General features: G+C 42.6%; 1 protein-coding gene across 1 annotated transcript; it reads left to right on the forward strand.

Annotated features, from left to right (window-relative positions):
* The first annotated feature begins 8,914 nt into the window (after window positions 1-8,914).
* LOC124592507 (cuticle protein 21-like) lies at window positions 8,915-14,005 on the forward strand. The gene is made up of 4 exons (XM_047131846.1): window positions 8,915-8,944; window positions 11,835-11,955; window positions 13,006-13,493; window positions 13,868-14,005. Exons 1-4 carry the CDS (start codon window positions 8,933-8,935, stop codon window positions 14,003-14,005), a joined length of 759 nt encoding a protein of 252 aa, XP_046987802.1. The 5' UTR covers window positions 8,915-8,932.
* Window positions 14,006-21,051: the final 7,046 nt, after the last annotated feature.

A 21,051-nucleotide genomic window follows, 5' to 3' on the forward strand; every position in this document is an offset into this window, starting at 1 on the left:
GCTACGCTAACGCCCAGTAGCGATGGCCACATGCCCATTTCAGTCATAGTTGCCGATGTCGTGGTGTTAACATTGACACATACATGGGTCGTCGGCTGCAGAGGCCCGTCGTTAGCAGTGTTCGGTGCACTGACTGTTCAGACATATTTGTACTCTGCCCAACATTAAAGTGTGATGTTAGTTCTGTCACAGTTCGCTGCCTGTCCTGTTACACCAGTCTGCCCAGCCTACAACGTCCGACATCAGAAATGAGCGCTGGCCGCCCAACCCCACGATGTCTGGACCTGGTTTCAACTTGGTTTCGCCACACGTTGAAGACACCACAGAACTCGACAACCTACAAGTTGTGCAGTTTCCGAAATGCTCGTGCCGAACCTCCGGGCCAATACAATCTGCCCACGGTCATACTCAGGTAGGTCTGGGGCATTTCCCTTTCTACACATTGACACCACGCTCACTGATGCTACATGCACCATGCGTCTGTCTGACTAGCAGTCATTCCTCTCCACGTGACACTGATATTGTCTGGAGGTGCTTGTGTCGATAACAAGTCTGTGGTCATAATGTGTTGGCTTATCAGTAAGAAGCTAATTCGAGCTATTCTTGAGTACTCCTCGACTGCTTGGGATCTATACCAGGTTGGATTAAACGGAGACATCGAAGCTATTAAAAGAGGGGCTGTTAGATTTGTTAGCGGTAGCTTCGAACCACAGGCAAGTTTTACAGAGATGCTTCGGGGACTCGAATGGGAGTCGCTGGAGGGAAGGTGACGTCCTTTTCGAGGAAAAATATTGAGAATATTTAGAGAATTCCCATCTGAAGCTGACTGGAGAACGATTTTACTGCCGGTAACAAGCATTTCGCGTAAGGACGACTACAATTAGATATGAGAAATTCTGGCTCATATGGACGCATATAGGCAGTGGTTTTTCCCTCGTTCTGTTTGCGAATTGAACAGGAAAGGACGTGCCTTGAAGTGGTACAGGGTAGCCTCCGCCATACACCGTACAGTGGTTTATGGAGTATGTACGTACATGAAGAAGAAGGTGTCATACCCATGCAATGCCGAATTGTTACAGTATTACGACCCAAAGATGAGCCAACACGTTGGTAAGGGGATGATCATAACGTTTTGGCTCGTTCTTTATGTATGAAAACAAACGAAAGAAGTTGTAAGTTATAGAAAAAAAACCGAAAAAATGAGTTGCCCTAATGAGCAAAGTGGATTAAGTTAAGACTGTAAATGGTTCAAATGGCTCTGAGCACTATGGGACTTAATTGCTGCGGTCATCAGTCCCCTAGAACTTAGAACTATTTAAACCTAACTAACCGAAGGACATCACACACATCCATGCCCGAGGCAGGATTCGAAGCTGCGACCGTAGCCATCGCGCGGTTCCAGTCTGTAGCGCTTAGAACCGCTCGGCCACTCCGGCCGGCTGTTAAGACTGTATGTAACAAGCTTGTTTGTTGATTACTTTCTGCTGTAGAGTATCGAGGATTCATTTGTTGGAGTGTTATTTATATAGGGGAAGGCGGGGCAAGACGGGGAGGTGGGGTAAGACGGGGAAGGGCTATAAGCTACAACTCTATTGCCATCTGTGGATAGCTATGTCAACATCATCAATACACAGGTCCCAGTGTGTTGACATTTCTGAACCTTAGTTTCGCGGCGGTTTCTGTGAGCTTTTCAAGGTACGTACAATTGTTATACTGATCTGCAATGTTTTACACCTTTCGAGGTCCTAAAACATGTGTTTCGTGAACGTTTGCCCAGACTGTATATATAGCACTTATTAACAGTAAACTGCTGTCAGTAGTCAATGTTCACTGCATAGCGTTCATGTAGGCGTAATATAACCTGACAGAATGGTAGGGGCCAAGGCGGGCTGGGGCAAGATGGGGAACTTCCCCGTCTTGCCCATACTATTTGTCCAACCATTACGTTCTTATCGTCTCATGTGTTTACCTCGCTGCGGGTTTTGAACACGTACATTATACGTTGAATACGATTGTAAACAGAATGGTATTCGTTATTCCAACACTTCCCTAATTAATTACAAAGTATGCCTTAGGCTATATGGTGAATAAATACACAAGACGTGCAAAGTCAGTATTCTTGCCATGCTTTAACGACTGACTATTGGAAATATGGTATTTGCTGTATAATATAGATTGCCAGGAATGATCTGACTCAATAGTACGTTCCACGTGTTTTATTTCAGATGGTTCGCAAGTATCGGCGACAAACATCTAGGCAAGATTAGTCATTAGAGTCAATGGAAGGCGCTGTAATTGCTGTTATGGAAGATCATATGGGTTCTTTCAGGGCTGCTCGACAGTTCAACGTGCCACAGAAAAATGTGTGTCAGCGTCGGGGTGCCCACGACACTTGTGCAGGGACAGAAAGTGATGATGACGAGGCTGTCCACACTTGTGTACTATGTGAGAGTAAGAGGCCTAAATAAAACGTAATACCTGAATCTACAATACGCAGAACCATGTTTCGAAACCTTATCGTCACATGATTTCGTTATTCGAGTCTTTATTCAAGCTTTAGACATGAATTAATGCTAGTTCCCCATCTTACCCCGCATATGGGGCAAGATGGGGAATTGGTAGTTTATGTTTCAAATCGAGATATTTATACCTAAATGTAACAAGTTTGCAGGTTTCTTTGCATGCTATTGTAATTCAATTGTTAAACAAACAAATGATAATCAGACCTATTTGAAATTGTTTGTTTTTGTCCCTTTTGTAAGGGTTTAAAGTTAGCTTCCCCATCTTGCCCCGCCTTCCCCTATGTATCTGATCTGAATTCTGCGAGAGTTGCCACTGGTTTAATGTCAGTTTGTCGTGAGATGAGGCTGAATCTACGTTCGACCATAACTCTACTATTAATACTACTACAACTACTAGTAATATTTGACGTCTATGGCTGTCTTCAGAGAACTGCTATCATCAGTTACCATTTAAAATAAAATAATTGCAACTATATTATAAATATACATATATGTAGATGTATGTTCGAAATGATCAGAAGTTCTGTTCAGACGCAGGATTAACCAAGCCTGTCTTATATAATGGGCGTTCGTCATCTGTTGTTAATAATATGCATTTCTTTCGCTTAAGATTGATATCTGCAATAAATTATAAAGCCTGAAGCACTTTTTACGGTTATATCGATACCTGTACACTGCCTAATAAAGGTTGGGGAAAAGGAAACAAAATGAAACTTCACCGATCGATAGAGTACGTGAAGTTAAAGTAATGATTACAAAATCACGTCAACCTTACAAAGAACTTGGCCCCTTCCCCCATTCCCCTCCCCATCCTGAATGTCGTTGTATCTTCTCATGAGGCACGTTGGCCCACAACTATTGCATCTGATCCCTGATATTTTCGGTAACAGTCCCACACACGTTATATTGAATACAGATCTGGGGATTATTCTGGCTATAATAGTGCCCCACCATCGCACAGACAGTTCATAGAGACGTGTTCCATGTGTGGACGAGCATTTTCCTGTTGAAAAATGGCACAAAGATATTGTCACACGGGATATAACATATTGTGATGCAGAATGTGTGTGACATACCATTGTGCCGTCAGAGTTCCCTCAATCACTATATGCAGTGAGGGCGTTGTATCAGACAAGTCACCATACTATGACGCCAGGAGTACCATAGCTGTACCTCTCCAAAACATTTATTCACTGCCATATTCACCGACGACAACCTTCCAGCGTAGTGCAGATCCGCGATCACACTACCGCTCCAAACGTGTGTGGTGTTGTGGTCTTAACGACAGCCTACACATGGGACTGTAGTACCGTAGTGCAACTGCTGCTAGTCTCCGACCAAGGGTGGGATACACTATGTGATCAAATGTATCCGGACACCCCCAGAAACATACTTTGTTCATAATAGGTGCATTGTGCAGCCATCTGCTGCCAGATACCCCATATCAGTTGTCATTAGACATCGTGAGAGAGCAGAATGGGGCGCTACGCGGAACTCATTGACTTCGAACGTGGTCAGGTGACTGAGTGTTACTTGTGTCATACGCCTCTACGCGAGATTTCCACACTCTTAACATCGTTAGGTCCACTGTTTCCGATGTGATAGTGAAGTGGAAGCGTGAACGGACACGTACAGCACAAAAGCTTACAGGGCGACCTCGTCTGTTGACCGACAGAGACCGCCAACAGTTGAAGAAGGTCGTAATGTGTAATAGGCAGACATCTATCCAGGCCATCACACAGGAATTCCAAACTGCATAAGGTTCCACTGCAAGTATTATGACAGTTAGGCAAGATGTTAGAAAACTTGGATTTCACGATCGAGCGGCTGCTCATAAGCCACACATCACGCCGGTAAATGCCAAACGACGCCTCGCTTGGTGCAAGGAGGGTAAATATTGGTTGACTGAACAATGGAAAAACGTTGTGTGCAGTGACGAGTCATGGTACACAACGTGTCGATCCGATGCAATGGGGTGGGTATGGTGAATGCTCGGTGATCTGCCAACGTGTGTAATGCCAACAGTAAAATTCGGAGGCGCTGATATGATGTGGTCGTCTTTGTCATGGAGGGTGCTTGCACCCCTTGTTGTTTTGCGTGGCACAGCACAGCACAGGCCTACATTGATGTCTTAAGCACCTTCTTGTTCCCACTGTTGAAGAGCAATTCGGGGATGGTGATTGCATCTTTCAACACCATCCAGAACCTGTTCATAACGCACATCCATGGAATGGACTGGCCTGCACAGAGTCCTGACCTGAATCCTGTAGAATACCATTAGCATGTTTTGGAACGCCAACTTCGTGCCAGGCCTCACCGACCGACATCGATACCTCTCCTCAGTGCAGTACTCCGTAAAGAATGGGCTGCCATTCCCCAAGAAACCTTCCAGCTCCTGATTGAACGTGTGCCTGCGAGAGTGGAAGCTCTCATCAAGGCTAAGGGTAGGCTAAAACAATACTGAATTCGAGCATTACCAATGGAGAGTACCACGAACTTGTAGGTCATTTCCAGCCAGGTGCCGGGATACTTTTGATAACACAGTGCATGACACAGAAAATTTGGGGGGAGGGGGGGGCGTTTATTACCAGTTGAGCCAGTGGGTTTCTGGTGCCAGGTGATATCGATTCTTACTTCCATCTTTGGTCGTTGTCCCTATGCCTTGTTCTCTTTGCGTCTTTGAGGCAGGCTGTTTATGTTGGCGCGCGTGCACAAGTCGATGACAATGGGTCCGCGCATGAGCCGAGTCAGTCCGTGACGTGACGTGACGTGCTTTCGATATCGTCGTTGTGGGGAGTTGGCGACACCGTGTCACGTGGCACGGCAGTAAGCCGTGAGGACCAGTTGAGTTGGAGCAACGAAGAAGCATGGGCCGCTGCCGGAAAGTATTAAAGTTGTATTGACACGGCTGGCCAGAGGCGACCAGGACTTGCTAATACCTCGAGAGCTATGTGGATGGATGGCGTGTGAACTTCACACGAAAAAAAGATTAATCGCCAAGCTTTCGTGGTGGGTTCCTCCTTCTATATATAGTGAATGTTATTGTGTACTTACGGACTGTTAACTGTTACAGTTGCTCGTGTCAGTGACCAGCAAAGCATTCACTGCGGTGGTGGCGAGGCGAGTTATGTTCTGGAATGGCCATGAAATTATGTTTCTTAAGTGACTAGAAATAGCGCCTCGCATTTGTAAGTTTGGATTTGGTGCTTAGTGGCACGCTGAAGGTAGCTGGTTCACTTGAACGTCATTTCTAAATTTAGTTATAGATTTAGAATTTTTTGGTTTTACGAATTAGTGGTAGTTTTTGTTTCTTAATAATTTCTTGTGTGTATGGAAGGCAAGTGGCCATAGTAAATATAGGTCACATTGTGTTTTATGATCGGATAGAGGCCGTGTGTATTTTGGTCTGTGGCCATAGGGGCCGTGCTTATTGCATTAGCGACCTACTGAAGTGACATTAGTTTTCTATTGCCTGTCTGAAGGTTAATTGTCACATTAGATACTGCACTTTTGATTTATGTGCTGTCAGCCATTCAGCAAAGACAGATTATCTTGTAAGTTGGACCTTAAGTCATTGGGTGTGGACTGACACATCTTTTGACGTAGTATCTAGATTTTTTTTTTTTTTTTTTTTTTTGATCAAAGGAAACCAAGCTTCTTAATTCTGTTCATTGGTTAACTTGTAATATGTTTACATTAAGGCATTGTTTTTCTATATATATACTTGTGTTACTTGTATATACTACAGTGTATCTGCCGTTCATGTTTTCCTGTTTTCAGAAACGTGTTTAGTGGTCGACGCGAGCAAACCTCGCCCCGCGAGCTTGCAGTGTGATGGAAATCTCAGGATTTGAACTCAGGGACGTCCAGACCCCGTTAACGCGCAATTTCTCTATTCCATTCAACGTGAGGCTTGTTTTAGGCAGAAGATTTCCTACTGCCCAAAGTTGAGTATAAGTTCACCCTTTAGATAGTGTGTTTGTGAAATCGTAATAGATTAAGGTTTGCTCGCGTCCACCACATGTTCATCAAACTGACATTTTTGCATACAGCCTAGAATCTTCCGGATGTTGAGTGTAGTAGAATGCTAAATGTAAGCAAAACACTTAATAGTACCCTTCAGGTCAGATAGCATCATATTAATTTTGCCTTTTCAGTAAGTGTAAAACTGAGTGAGAAAGGCGATAGCCGACATTGTAAACATTTGGTTATCTGTTGTCACCGGCACGTAAAGGGGCAATTGTCACAAGTGTGACGGTTAATATTGTAAATACTAATTGTGGATAGGGCCTTGATATGCAAATGTTGTTAATTGATTATTACTGCTGATGAATTCATGTGTATGTGTAATCAATAAAGAAGTGTTGCAACTACAAACTAGTTGTGTTACTGGTATACGAGGTTAGAGTGTGCAGTCGCCACACCACCTGTTCTAGAATGGAAAGTGCAGTTGTTAAGTGGTTACAGAGTGTTTGGTGCACGATGCAGAAGTCCTCCCTTGTGGCTGTCAGAAATGGCCTACTGGAATCCTGACGAGTATGCCTGCCCTCACATTCACTTTCAGTCAAACATCGGGCTAGTGTCACATCAGAATGCCCCACAAATCTGGCTATTGGAGGATTCAATCAGCTGGCAAAATGGAGACCCACAGGAGGCCAGGCCGCTTTCAAAGTCTGTCAGGTGCTGATAACGCTGTCTAAAACGTGTACGCACATCTCCGTGTCATTCACAGTGATCACTCAACATCTGACACTGTTCACGCCCCTTACCTACACAACCAGGCCTAGTAATAACACTAAAAACGAACAACACTAATTCATTCTGGTGGCAGTTCTAAGTGTGACAGAATTGCGGCTTCAGTCATTTACGTATTCGTAGATTGTATGTGCGTGTAAGAAATTACTTTGTCATTCGACCATATCTTCTGGTTCTTCATTGTTTATGTAATGCAGGTAGCTGCTCGATCATCAAGACTCGATGAAACTCAGTTTGACGTACTTTCAGCCCCATATATCTGTAGCAGTTATGATAAACATGTTTCAAAATTGCGTTTGTGGCTTTTTCTGTACAGGTGAAGTGCTCAGAAGCTCTTAAGAGAGATATGTTTGAAGAAAAGAAAAGGATTTCGAAGTTCATTAAATTATCAATTAAAACGCGCTCTTTTTCGACAGTCTAAATTCGCACGGGAATAACGACTCTTCTTTAGATTTTGAACAAGGCACTGTAATTTGTTGTATATCAAATTCACTTTGACTGTCGGTGCCAAAATATATGAAGTAAGAATTCCTAGGTTACAATGAATCGCATTTTAATTCTTTTTTAAATTTATTTTAATTGCATCATGTTCCTGGTATTACATACATGTCTGAATCATTTGTATCAAAAATCTTTCAGCAATATGTAGGTCAATTCCCTTCCTCTGTTTAAAAATGTTTAGATCATTTATGCGAGTTTCCTTGACTGATCAAGAACCGCCCTGACTAAACGAGTAACTATGGAAGGATTTGCAGAAAAATATTTGCCATCAGTATTGGCATATTGCAAAAAAAAAACACACACAAACTTGAAGTTACAGCATTATTGGCTAAAAACGCGAACAGAAAACTTTTATACCTATTTCGGAGCAAGGGCTTTTGCACTTTAAAGAAAATGTTTATTTTTCGTGCCGAGAGCAGGAATGAACTTATATTTGTCTACGATTAAGAATACTGGAGAAGTCAATCGTAGCTCATCGCAATCGTTATTTGAATGATAGCCTTGAATAAACTAGTCGAACGGCAGGCGGAAGTGCCTTATCTAGTCAAATCTGTGGACTAACGATACACATTATTATAATCATAAAAAAGATACTAATTATTCAGGATGAGTCGGGCGGGAAAATGCAGCGCTGCTAGCGGTTTAAGCTCAATACTTAAATCCTACAGAGTTCTGCTAGACCATCTCATACATACAACTTGATTTATGTTTTTGTCGACGTAGCGTTCACGTTGTCACACATAACACGTTTGTGTACAGCAGCCTAGTAACAACACGGCCGATGCTCGAGATTTAGCCAAATACAAATCGGCCGCACCATCTACGAGGACCGGAATTAACACCATCTGTGTTTTGTCCGTAGTGCAACGAATTAGAGATAATTTCACAGGAAGATAACCGCTGCAGTCCTCCCTCTTTCGGCATTGCCTGCCAGAGTACTAGGGAGGGTCACAAGCGAAGGCCGCGGGAGAGATCTCCAGGCGTGGCAGGCGCGGCGAACCAGATTCCCCTGGTTGCGTCACCGGTGCTCGCTCTGCCAGTCAGGGATGTCCTTAGCGCCTCCACTGGGGATGGAGGGGGCAGCGGACCACTATAAATGGGCCGGGTGGCCACCACAGAGTCAGTCGTCCAGAAGCCTCTCTAACAACACAGGCATGGCTCTTCAGGTAAGGTGGCCAGCAGCAAGGCCTGGAAACCTGAAGACTGCTGCAACAAAATTGGCATTATGTGTGTAGAACAGACCTACAGGAATTTTCAAAGTGGAGTCAAAAGTAGTAATATACCTCTACATTAATTAAGAAAGACACTATGTAGCAAAAAAGCCCCCTTCATCCAAAGTAAATGCCCAGTAATTTGTTTTACCTTTTAATATTTTTGATTGCTCTGAATTAGTAATTATGAAAAGACACTGTGAGACTCTATGTCTCACATGCACCTTTCTTACTACTAACCTTATTGCTTATTACTTCTTTACTGTTTTCGTTTCGTCTGTTATTCATAGGCTCAGTTGCGTCTAACATTGTTACTTCTTTAAATTTCTCTGGCTACAGTTCTTTCATGTATATGACATCTCATCATATTAACAACTGTCACTGAAGACCTTTTCACAAAAGTTCTTTCAATGCATGTGTCTCTTTGGCCAGTATCAGTGAGTACGATTGCTAAAGAGAGGATCGTGCTTGCTTTGCACGCTATAAATTTTCGTCACAGTTATTTCCATCACTGCCATCCACAGAGGTCAGAGTCGGTCTTCCTCAGACAGTATTTCTCTCGTTTGCTTGCTTTTAGCCTCGTCGTCTGCGTTATGTGTACAATTTTTACGCTTTTTCTCTTTTATGTGTTGCGACATCATTGCAACAAGGAGATAGTGATCAAGAAAAATGTTGATTTTTGGTTCCCTTTAACGTTTGTTTGTATTGATGTCCTGTGATCAATGATAATTGAAATCAGCTTTTATTTTACCTGTATCTCCCATTAAGAGTCAAATAGTCTTCCTATCCGTGAGCTTTCGCTCTTACTGCGATTACCTGTAACTATATCAGAACTTCACGAGGTAAAGTTAAGTATCCTTAGCACCAAACTGCTTTATCCAGTCCTCATTTTACGATATTTTTCTTACCTGATCTTTTATTAGCCTCATTACACACTTTTACCCACCGAAAGTAGTTTTTGCCAGATTCTGGTCAAGATTCGAGACATGATGTTTGTTTTTAACATCCACATTTGTAACTAAGTATTTATCGTATATCTGCTATGCAACGGACTTCACTTCGCTTCCTGATACTGACAAGAAATTTTCCTCGGTATGACACTAAACTGAGAAACACTTAGCATCGACAGGATAATTCAAGAGCTACTGGAAGGAATAGCTGCGTTTCCCGGTATGCCTCTCCACACAGACGTATAATGATGGATCTAGCAGAGAATGAGTCAGTGGTCAGTAGTCAATGAGTGGCACGTAGGACTTGATCGCAGAGTTGCAGAGGCTCTTATTCATATAAGCGAAAATCTTTTCTATAGATGACGTAAATGGATTCTGTATGTTCATAAGCTGCATTACTAATAAACTGCTTATGGAACACTTTTATTTTAAAAAAATATTTCCCGAGAGTACAATTCTAGTGGCCGAGCTACCACATCATCTTACTTGGAAACACTTTTGGTCTGCGTAAATTTCAGAATTTAAAAAATCTGAAAGCTAAGCATTTATTAATGGCGTAACAGTTTATATAGCACGAAGCTAAATATAATGTGTCTTTTCAAAGTTTGTCAAATAACTATTCGCAGAAGATGACTGTACGACTTTCCAAGGAAGTTGATTTATTTTAAGATCTTTTTGGCTGTAGATAATATCGAAGATAAAAGCCGTTTTTTGTTATTTCTGGCAGACGATTTCTTAAAAAAAAAATCTTGTTCTAGGATCAGTTCGTAAAGCGAATTCCGAAAATTACTTTTATTTTCTTGTACAAAGTCAGGATTTTTCGCAAAATAAGGTCCCGTATTTTAAAGACTGGAGGACAAAATATTAAATAAAATTTCAATCCACATCTATATTTTTATAATCATTGTTTTATTTTAGGGATATACTAAGGAATACTTTAGGCAGTACTATAAACAGCTGTCTTATCAACGTTACGATGAATATTCGGACACATTTAATTTTCGACCTTTCTCTTTTTTGTTTTCTTCACAGAACCTTTATCTTTACTGTAGTTCTTCAGCATACAACAATTGTCGGCCATCATACTTTAATTTCATCTTCCTTGGGACATCTTCTCCCTCCCTCCCTCCCCTTAGTGTGTTGGTGGCAGCATTCTCCTTGTTATTCACTATAATGTCCAAGATTTTCCAGAAAGTGATCAGTATACCAGGTGTAGAAAGTGAACTTTTGCACTCATGTTAAAACCCAACATCTTGAAATTTCCAACATAATTTCAACAGTTTCACAGTAATTAGTACGTTTTTTTATTTAGTACAAAGTTTTCAGGAATAGACTTGAAGGTGTTCAATGCATTTTCTTCTCTAAATTTCATTGTATTTTCAAATACGTAACCATTCATCAGTTTGTGAATTTGAGGTCCAACAAAAACTCCAGCTTCAGACTTGGTACACATGTGATTAAAGCAGACTCCATCTTGCGGCAGAAGCCTTACAAAATGCTTCACCACTCCCAATTAGATATGTGGTGGTAGCTATATTTTTTAATAGTTTACAAGCGGCTCGCTTAAGAAGCCCTTATTCCCAGGCACAAAATAACTCCAGTTTGGCCAAATCTATACATGTCAATGTTTTAACTTTGTCTCATTACCTCACTCATACAAAGAGCAGGGCATTTTCATGTTCTCAGTTTGCTGACCCAACAAAATTCGTGTAACAAAAAATTAAATAATCTTCATTCCATTATAACACTTGCACGAGATAGAAGAAAACTAAGAAAAGTTTTGAATTCAGCGTAAATAGTTAGCTAAAATCTCATATTTACTTTAAGTTGACTGATGTACAGACTTGTGTTGTCTCTGAACTCGTCGCTCTGAAGGATCACTGTGCGTGTTGCAGGTGCTGCTGTGGGCATGCGCGCTGCTGGGCGCAGCCAGTGCTGGCTACCTGGGCGCGCCCGCCGTCTCCTACTCTGCGGCACCTGCGCTGCGGGGATCGGCTCTGGGTCTGGGACTCGCAGGTACGGCTGTCCCACTATTAGCTTCAAAGACGTCAGTTTCCATCGCTGTAATACTAGGCATACCTATGAAAGGCTCCGTTTTGTCGAAAAACATAAAATTATAATATCCTGGAGACTACTGGGCCATAAAAAGTACATTACCCTAGTTCACAACTGACTGTAGCAGTAATAAAGACTGCACTGTGAAATGAGACGTATGCGATCAGGTAAGATTGAAATTTATTCCCTAGTTTTACACTCAGCAGTAAAGTTTTGACGCACAGTCCAGCTTTAAAGAACTGACCTTACTCTCTGTTGATCTGTAGCACAATATAGGATGATAAATTTCTTTCTTCACTATAGTGTCATTGAAGTGGTTTACAAATGTCTCCATCCAGTATCACATGCTTATCATGTTGTGTTATCCATAAGAAAATATCAGCACTGCATGATTGCAAGAATATGAAAAATACTTTCCTGGTTAGCAGTGACTAAGTGACAAATTACTGTACACAATACAGCAAACCGACTACACAGTATGAGACTACAGAAATAGGGCAAACTTGTGGAGTCTAGCATATCTTATCAATACTCACGGGTAATGCTATGAAACAATATGGAATAGAAAACACTGGAAACACTTCTAAGATCTTTTCACCGTTTCGACTCTTATTATTGCCGTTACAAGATAGGTAATTACTTATACCTCTTTATCTGGTATATCAGGTCTGATCGTCTAGTGGTAAAGCACATGCAAGGAAACCAAAAGGTTGTGGGATCAAATGCTAGTCAGATCACATCTCAGTGAAGTAAAGATTCACCAGTGGCTTGTTTTCTGCATTAAACGAAAGATTACCTTTCTCTCAAAGGAATACTGGGTTGGGTTAGTGCAACATATGTCGTGAAAGTGGCATCCAATTGAAAGATACTTCCGCAGGGTGTGGAGCCCCATGAAACTATTATTATTTAATTTGTGGCACCTTTTTGCCCTTTAAAAGACTGAGATACACCAGGAAACTGTAATAATGTTGAAATACCGCATAGACCTCATATTACCTACACTACCCACAGGTTCTCCACTTGGAGCTGGTGCTGGCACTGCTGCAGCTGCGGCAGCTGCATCTGCTGCTGCGAGACTGGCTGCCGCCAGGTTTCCAGCTGCTGGTCTGCCGGCCTATGCCGGAGTCGCCCCTGGCTATGCTGGTGTAGCTCCAGGCTACGCTGGAGTCGCCCCTGGCTATGCCGGTCTGGCCGCTGCACGCTACGCTGGTCTGGGCCGCCTGGCCGGTGGGCTGCCCGCTGAACTGGCTGACCCGTACTACGACCCCAACCCCCAGTACAGCTTCAGCTACAGGGTCAGCGACGCCCTGACCGGCGACGCCAAGCAGCAGCAGGAGAGCCGCAGCGGCGACGTGGTCGAGGGCAGCTACAGCCTGGTCGAGCCCGACGGCAGCGTCCGCACGGTGGACTACACGGCCGCCCCTGGCGTCGGTTTTAACGCCGTGGTCTCAAAGAGCGCCGCTCCTCCTGGATCGCCTGCTGCTGCCGCTGCAGCCACTGCGGCCGCCGCTGCCGCCGCCTCCGCTCGAGCTGCTCTTGCTGGTAAGTCCCAACCTCAGCATTTGAGTCCAATCAAAATACGTGTGTGGCTGCAGTGCAAGAACAGGGAAATAGTAAAGTCGAGTTCATCAGAGACAGCATGTAGTTTCGTTGAGCATTAGCATTTTTGTAATAATCTATAATAGTGCAAGAAAACACAATATGTACTCCACATTTCTTAGATACAAGCTGTTGATAGTTGGAGCAACAGCGATCCGTATCTTTCTAAACCAATTACAGCTTTTCAGCAGGCTATGATATGTCATTATCTGATATCAACATTCTGTCATGTTTGAGCTGCATACTTGCTGACATGACTTATTACTTCCAGCAGGTGCAGTACCAGGTGTTGGAGGCTACCAACTGTCCCCAGCAGCTGCTGCTGGAGTGTATGGCGCGCCCCTCAAGACTGCACATGCTGCTCTTTCCACACCACACGCCAAGGTCCACTACTGATTATCCCACCGGCTAAATCTCTCTGTAAATACGACTGACACTCATGTACAATGAAAGTTTCACAAAAATGTGAATAAATGTGTTTATACGGTTTTATATGCTGTTTTTGTCTCATGTGATCTATTACTAAGCAGAGAATAGTATTAAATTTAATGTTGTTTTCAGCTTCATCACCCACGAAAGCGTTGTAAAAGCTGTAAAAGTGTGCTTGCACTATGGAACAAGTTATACATGTTGATTTGAATATCTTCAATTTCTCCTGTTGTTCAGTAGTGGTACAGAGAAGAAAAATACAGTGATCAAAATTCTTAAACCGTATGTTACATTCAGAATCTAATAAACATCGAACTAACATTTATTTTTGCCATAGAACTCGAAATGACATGAATACAATTTGCATCCATATCTGATCAAAGTTTTTTGCGAATGCATTATTTTTAAAAACTGATTTGCCTTTTTTCTAAAAAAGTACTCTTTGTATATCACCATCTAAAATCTACGTCGTTTTAACGATCGCTTCGAAACTATTCTATTAGTTTCCAGGCAAGGTGACCCAGTTGTCAACAGATAAGTCTTACATTCGGGAGGACCACCTTAATTTGCAATGACATCAGCCCAACCCAGTTTAATTTTTACACGCTTACCTCGAATTAACTAACTGAATATCTCAGTGGATCAGTCGATTAGTTTTATATTATATACTACAGAGACTTCTATTCAGACAGTTGTTCCTTCAAGAGAACCTTCGACAAAGCCTCTTAACAAGAAACTACGCCGATCCTCTCTACTCCTGCGGTACACACATTTAACTCCAAATACACATATATCCTTCAAATAAGAGTGTCAGCCTTATTAATTTTCTCTGTACCGTTTTAGCTTACATATCTTTCTTAAGTATAATCTAAGGCAGTAATTGGTCGACAAACAACTCATCGTTTTCACTCCTGTCATTTAAAATACATTTCACCACAAATTAATATCGCCAACAACTTGGAAAGCGCTATTAGTACAGCATGGTCAGTGAATGGTTTACAACATTGTTCCGTTTTTGTTTCGAGAGACATTTTCAAAAGTTCAGTTAACTAGGTATCGCTATAGTACCAGTCATCACTGTAGCTCCAAACCTGTAACAGGATTATTGTTTTTGCTGTATATCTCCGAGAAATGTCGCTCGTTAAATCAACATCGAATCGAATTCTCTTCCTCTTTCTCATAGCAACAGTATTTACAGGGAACCCCATGCTGCAATTACTGATAAGGTATTATTAAACACTTGTGGATAGAGTATTTTGGAGACCACCCTTTGTGCTTCACCCTACTCTCTGGAGCGGAAACTGTTTTCCTGTACTACATTTAGTTCCACTACACTTTCGGCATGTAACAGATAATGAAATGTGGTTCTCCATGCTACCTGAGACAGATATCCAGATTTCGTCCACTTGAGAAAGTGAGCAGCATAGGCGTAGGGAACTTGGCACGTCATCTGGCCCTGGTAGCATCTATGTGAATGTTTAAATCCACGGTCGCTGCAGCAGGATAAATTTTACTCGAACAGCGAAACAACGTTGTGGGAGTAATACACTAACAACGTTTTGTTTATTAAAGAACTCACTATCTGGATCAGTGACCGTAAGTTCTTAGCATTATCTTTGAAAAACCACACTTACAAAGTCTCCCTCTACGATTTTTACCCGCCACGCTGCCCTCCAATACTAAATTGGTGATCCCTCGATGTCTCAGAACATGTCCTACCAACCGATCCCTTCTTCTAGTCAAGTTGTGCCACAAGCTCCTCTTCTCCCCAACTCTATTCAATACCTCCTCATTAGTTATGTGATCTACCCATCTAATCTTCAGCATTCTTCTGTAGCACCACATTTCGAAAGTTTCTATTCTCTTTTTGTCCAAACTGTTTATCGTTCATGTTTCACTTCCATACATGGCTACACTCCATACAAATACTTTCAGAAACGAGTTCCTGACACTTAAATCTATACTCGATGTTAACAAATTTCTCTTCTTCAGGAACGCTTTCCTTGCCATTGCCACCTCTACGTTTTATATCCTCTCTACTTCGACCATCATCAGTTATTTTGCTCCCCAAATAACAAAACTCATTTACTAATGTAAGTGTCTCATTTCCTAATCTAATTCCCTCAGCATCACCCGACTTAATTCGACTACATTCCATTACCCCCGTTTTGCTTTTGTTGATGTTCATCTTATATCCTCCTTTCAAGACACTGTCCATTCCGTTCAACTGCTCTTACAAGTCCTTTGCTGTCTCTGACAGAATTACAATGTCATCGGCGAACCTCAAAGTTTTTATTTCTCCTCCATGGATTTTAATATCTACTCCGAACTTTTCTTTTGTTTCCTTTACTGCATGCTCAATATACAGATTGAATAACATCGGGGAGAGGCTACAACCCTGTCTCACTCCTTTCCCAACCACTGCTTCCCTTTCATGTCCCTCGACTCTTATAACTGCCATCTGACTTCTGTACAAATTGTAAATAGACTTTCGATCCCTGTATTTTACCCCTGCCACCATGAGAATTTGAAAGAGAGTATTCTAGTCAACATTGCAAAAGCTTTTTCTAAGTCTACAAACGCTAGAACGTAGGTTTGCCTTTCTTTAATCTAGCTTCTAAGGTAAGTCATGGTGTCAGTATTGCCTCACGTATTCCGATATTTCTACGGAATCCAAACTGATCTTCCCCGAGGTGGGCTTCTACTAGTTTTTCCATTCGTCTGTAAAGAATCCGCGTTAGTATTTTGCAGCCGTGACTTATTAAACTGATAGTTCAGTAATTTTCACATCTGTCAACACCTGCTTTCTTTGGGATTGGAATTATTGTATTCTTCGTGAAGTCTGAGGGTATTTCGCCTGTCTCATACATCTTGCTCACCAGATGGTGGAGTTTTGTCAGGGCTGGCTCTCCCAAGGCTATCAGTAGTCCTAATGGAATGCTGTCGGGGCCTTGTTTCGACTTAGGTCTTTCAGTGCTCTGTCAAACTCTTCACGCAGTATCATATCTCCCCTTTCATCTTCATCTACATCCTCTTCCATTTCCATAATATTGTCCTCAAGAACATCGCCCTTGTATAGACCCTCTATACACTCCTTCCACCTTTCTGCTCTCCCTTCTTTACATAGAACTGGGCTTCCATCTGAGTTCTTGATATTCATGCAAGTGGTTCTCTTTTCTCCAAAGTTCTCTTTAATTTTCCTGTAGGCAGTATCTATCTGACCCCTAGTGAGATAACTCTCTACCTCGTTACATTTGTCCTCCGGCCATACCTGCTTAGCCATTATGCTCTTCCTGTCGATCTCATTTTTGAGACGTTTGTATTCCTTTTTGCCTGCTTCATTTACTACATCATCAATTACATTCAATATTCCTTCTGTTACCCAAGGGTTTCCACTAGCCCTCGTCCTTTTTATCTACTTGATCCTCTGCTGCCTTCACTACGTCATCCTTCAAAGCTACCCATTCTTCTTCTACTGTATTTCTTTCCCCCATTTCTGCCAATTGTTCCCTTATGCTCTTCCTGAAACTCTGTGCAACCTCTGGTTTCCTATTTGATTTCCGTTCACAGTACCAGCACAGCAAGGCCGTTTTGGTTAGTGTTACAAGGTCAGATCAGACTGTTGCCCCTGCAACTACTGAAAAGGCTGCTGCTCCTCGTCAGGAACCACACGTTTGTCTGGCCTCTCAACAGATACCTCTCCGTTGTGGTTGCACCTATGGTACGGCTATCTGTATCGCTGAGGCAAGCAAGCCTGCCCACCAACGGCAAGGTCCATGGTTCATGGGAGGAGGGAGGGGGGGGGGGGTTATAAAACGTTATGAATATGAAATTTATTAAATTATGTTAATTTCGTGCCACTAAACTCGAAGCTTTCATATTAGCTCTAGTTTGTAGCTACAACAATTACCTGCAATTACACTTTTTCATTAATATCTGGCGTCACGTGTAAGCAATTAGCAGCGCTGGCTGAGAGTATCCTAATTAGCGTTGTTCTATTACATGATGGGCAGATATGTCCTGCATGTGTTCATCGTGGGATTTGCAGTATTCTGACCAAACAATGATCTTTACCTCTTAAGAAATGAGATACTAAATTTGTTATTTTAACGCTTCTCGAGCTGTTTTGACCGAAATTGTGATAAGGGTCCAGCTTGCAATCAGCTGTTAACAGGCACGTACGAAAATCAGTCTCAAATGAGTAATAAATAAAGATTGCTTATGTTATATTCGCGGTGTAGTGACATTTGCTTCGACTGAGTGTTCGATTACATCTTCTATGTTATTGTATTTCAGGTGTAAAATAGTGGATGAAGAGAAAAGTTGGCACTACATGTATCCTTTATTGTGTGTTCGTCTAAAATGAAACCATGGACGAGTGGAATAGGACATCATGTCTTATTTGGGCTGCTGGTGATTTTGAGGAAGCCCACCAACACTAATGATGATTTTTATTTAAGTGTAGTTCACACTGTTAACCAAGGAGTCTCTGTGGATACAAAAATTAGTTTTGTGCTTTATTTAGCCTCTGTATCTTATTATAGTGGCCAACGGTCTTAAAGCATTGATGACACCCGTTCATCTCAGATCACTGAAGTTAAGTGCTGTCGGGCTTGGGTAGGATTTGGATGGGTAACCGTCCGGTCTGCCGAGCGTTATTGGCACCCGAGGTGCACTCAGCTCTTGTGAGGCAAACTGAGGAGCTGTTTGATGGGGAGTTAACGGTTGCGGTCTCTGAAACTGACAACGGCTCGGAGAGCAGTGCGTTGACCATCTGCCGCTCCATATCCGCGTCCAGTGACGCCAGTGGGCTGAGGATGACACAGCGGTCGATCGGTACCGTTGGGCCTTCAAAGCCTCTTCATACGAAGTTTCATCTATGTCTACGTGGTAACTCTGCAATTCACAATAAAGTGCCTGGCAGAGGGTTCAATGAACCACCTTCAAGCTGTCTCTCTACCGTTCCACCCTCGAAAGGCGCGCGGGAGAAACGAGCACACAAGTTTTTCTGAGCAAGACCTGACTTCTCTTATTTTATCGTGATCATCATTTCTCCCTATGTAGGTGGGTGCCAACAGAATGTTTTTGCAATCGGCGGAGGAAACTGCTGATTGAAATTTCATGAGAAAATCCCGCCGCAACGAAAAACGCCTTTGTTTTAATGATTGCCACTCCAATTCACGTATCATCTCTGTGGCACTATCTCCCCTATTTCACGATAATACAAAACGAGCTGCCTTTCTTTGTATTTTTTCGATATCATCCGTCAGTCCCTCCTGATGCGGATCCCACACCGCACAGCAATACTCCAGAATAGGGAGGACAAGCGTGGTGTAAACAGTCTCTTTAGTAGACCTGTTGCACTTTATAAGTGTTCTACTAATGAATCGCAGTCTTCTGCTCTACCCACAACATTATCTATTTGATCATTCCACTTTGGAATATTTGTAATTGTAATCCCTAAGTATTTAGTTGAATTTACAGCCTACAGATTGGTGTGACTTATCGCGTAACGGAAATTTAGCGAATTTCTTTTACTACTCATGTGAATAACTTCACACTTTCCTTTATTCAGGGTCAATTGCCACTTTTCGCACCATACAGATATCTTATCTAAATCGTTTTGCAATTCGTTTTGGTCATGTGATGACTTTACAAGACGGTAAATGACAGCATAATCTGCAAACAATCTAAGACGGCTACTCAGACTGTCTCCTACGTTACTTCTGTTTTACACGATGACTTTCCGTCTATTACTACGAACTGTGACCTTTCTGACGGGAAATCACGAACCCAGTCGCACAACTAAGGCTATATTCCATAGGTACACAGTTTGGTTAGAAGACGCTTGTGAAGAACGGTGTCGAAATCCTTCTGGAAATCTGAAAATATGTAATCAATTTGATATCCCCTGTCCACAGCACTCATTACTTCATGAGTGTAAAGAGCTAGTTGTGTTTCGTAAGAACGATATTTTCTGAATCGTGCTATGTGTCAAAAGATCGATTTCTTCGAGGTACTTTATAATTTCTAATACGCTATATGTTCCAAACCCCTACCGCAAATCGAAGTTAGTGATATGTGCCTGTAAATCAGCGGATTACTCCTGCTTCCCTTTTTGGGTATTGGTGCGCCTTGAGCAATTTTCCATTCTTTAGGTACGGATCTTTCTGTGAGCAAGTGGTTGTATATAATTGCTAAATATGGAGCTATTGTATCAGCTTACTCTAAGAGGAACCTCACCGGTATACAGTCTGGACCGGAGGCCCTGTCTTTATTAAGTGACTTGAGCTGCTTTGTTACACCGAGGATACATAATTCTATGTTTCTCATGTTGGCGGTTGTTCTTGATCGGAATTCAAGAAAATTTACTTCGTCTTCTTTGGTGAAGTTTTGTTTTATCATATTATAATGAACTTCCTCTTCCTGGAACGTTAGAAAATGCTTCTGTGAGCTCTAAGGGGTCCTCAACTGAAGACGAAAAATCTTCTCAAACTCGGGAAATGTGTAGTGAACTTAGAAGTGTTTATTGATCCAGAAACCAAGGAACTGTTCCTTTCTAATTACGTACACTCCTGGAAATGGAAAAAAGAACACATTGACACCGGTGTGTCAGACCCACCATACTTGCTCCGGACACTGCGAGAGGGCTGTACAAGCAATGATCACACGCACGGCACAGCGGACACACCGGGAACCGGGGTGTTGGCCGTCGAATGGCGCTAGCTGCGCAGAATTTGTGCACCGCCGCCGTCAGTGTCAGCCAGTTTGCCGTGGCATACGGAGCTCCATCGCAGTCTTTAACACTGGTAGCATGCCGCGACAGCGTGGACGTGAACCGTATGTGCAGTTGACGGACTTCGAGCGAGGGCGTATAGTGGGCATGCGGGAGGCCGGGTGGACGTACCGCCGAATTGCTCAACACGTGGGGCGTGAGGTCTCCACAGTACATCGATGTTGTCGCCAGTGGTCGGCGGAAGGTGCACGTGCCCGTCGACCTGGGACCGGACCGCAGCGAACCACGGATGC

The sequence above is a fragment of the Schistocerca americana genome, chromosome 1 (genome assembly GCF_021461395.2).
Source record: "Schistocerca americana isolate TAMUIC-IGC-003095 chromosome 1, iqSchAmer2.1, whole genome shotgun sequence".
Taxonomy (NCBI): Eukaryota; Metazoa; Arthropoda; class Insecta; order Orthoptera; family Acrididae; genus Schistocerca; species Schistocerca americana.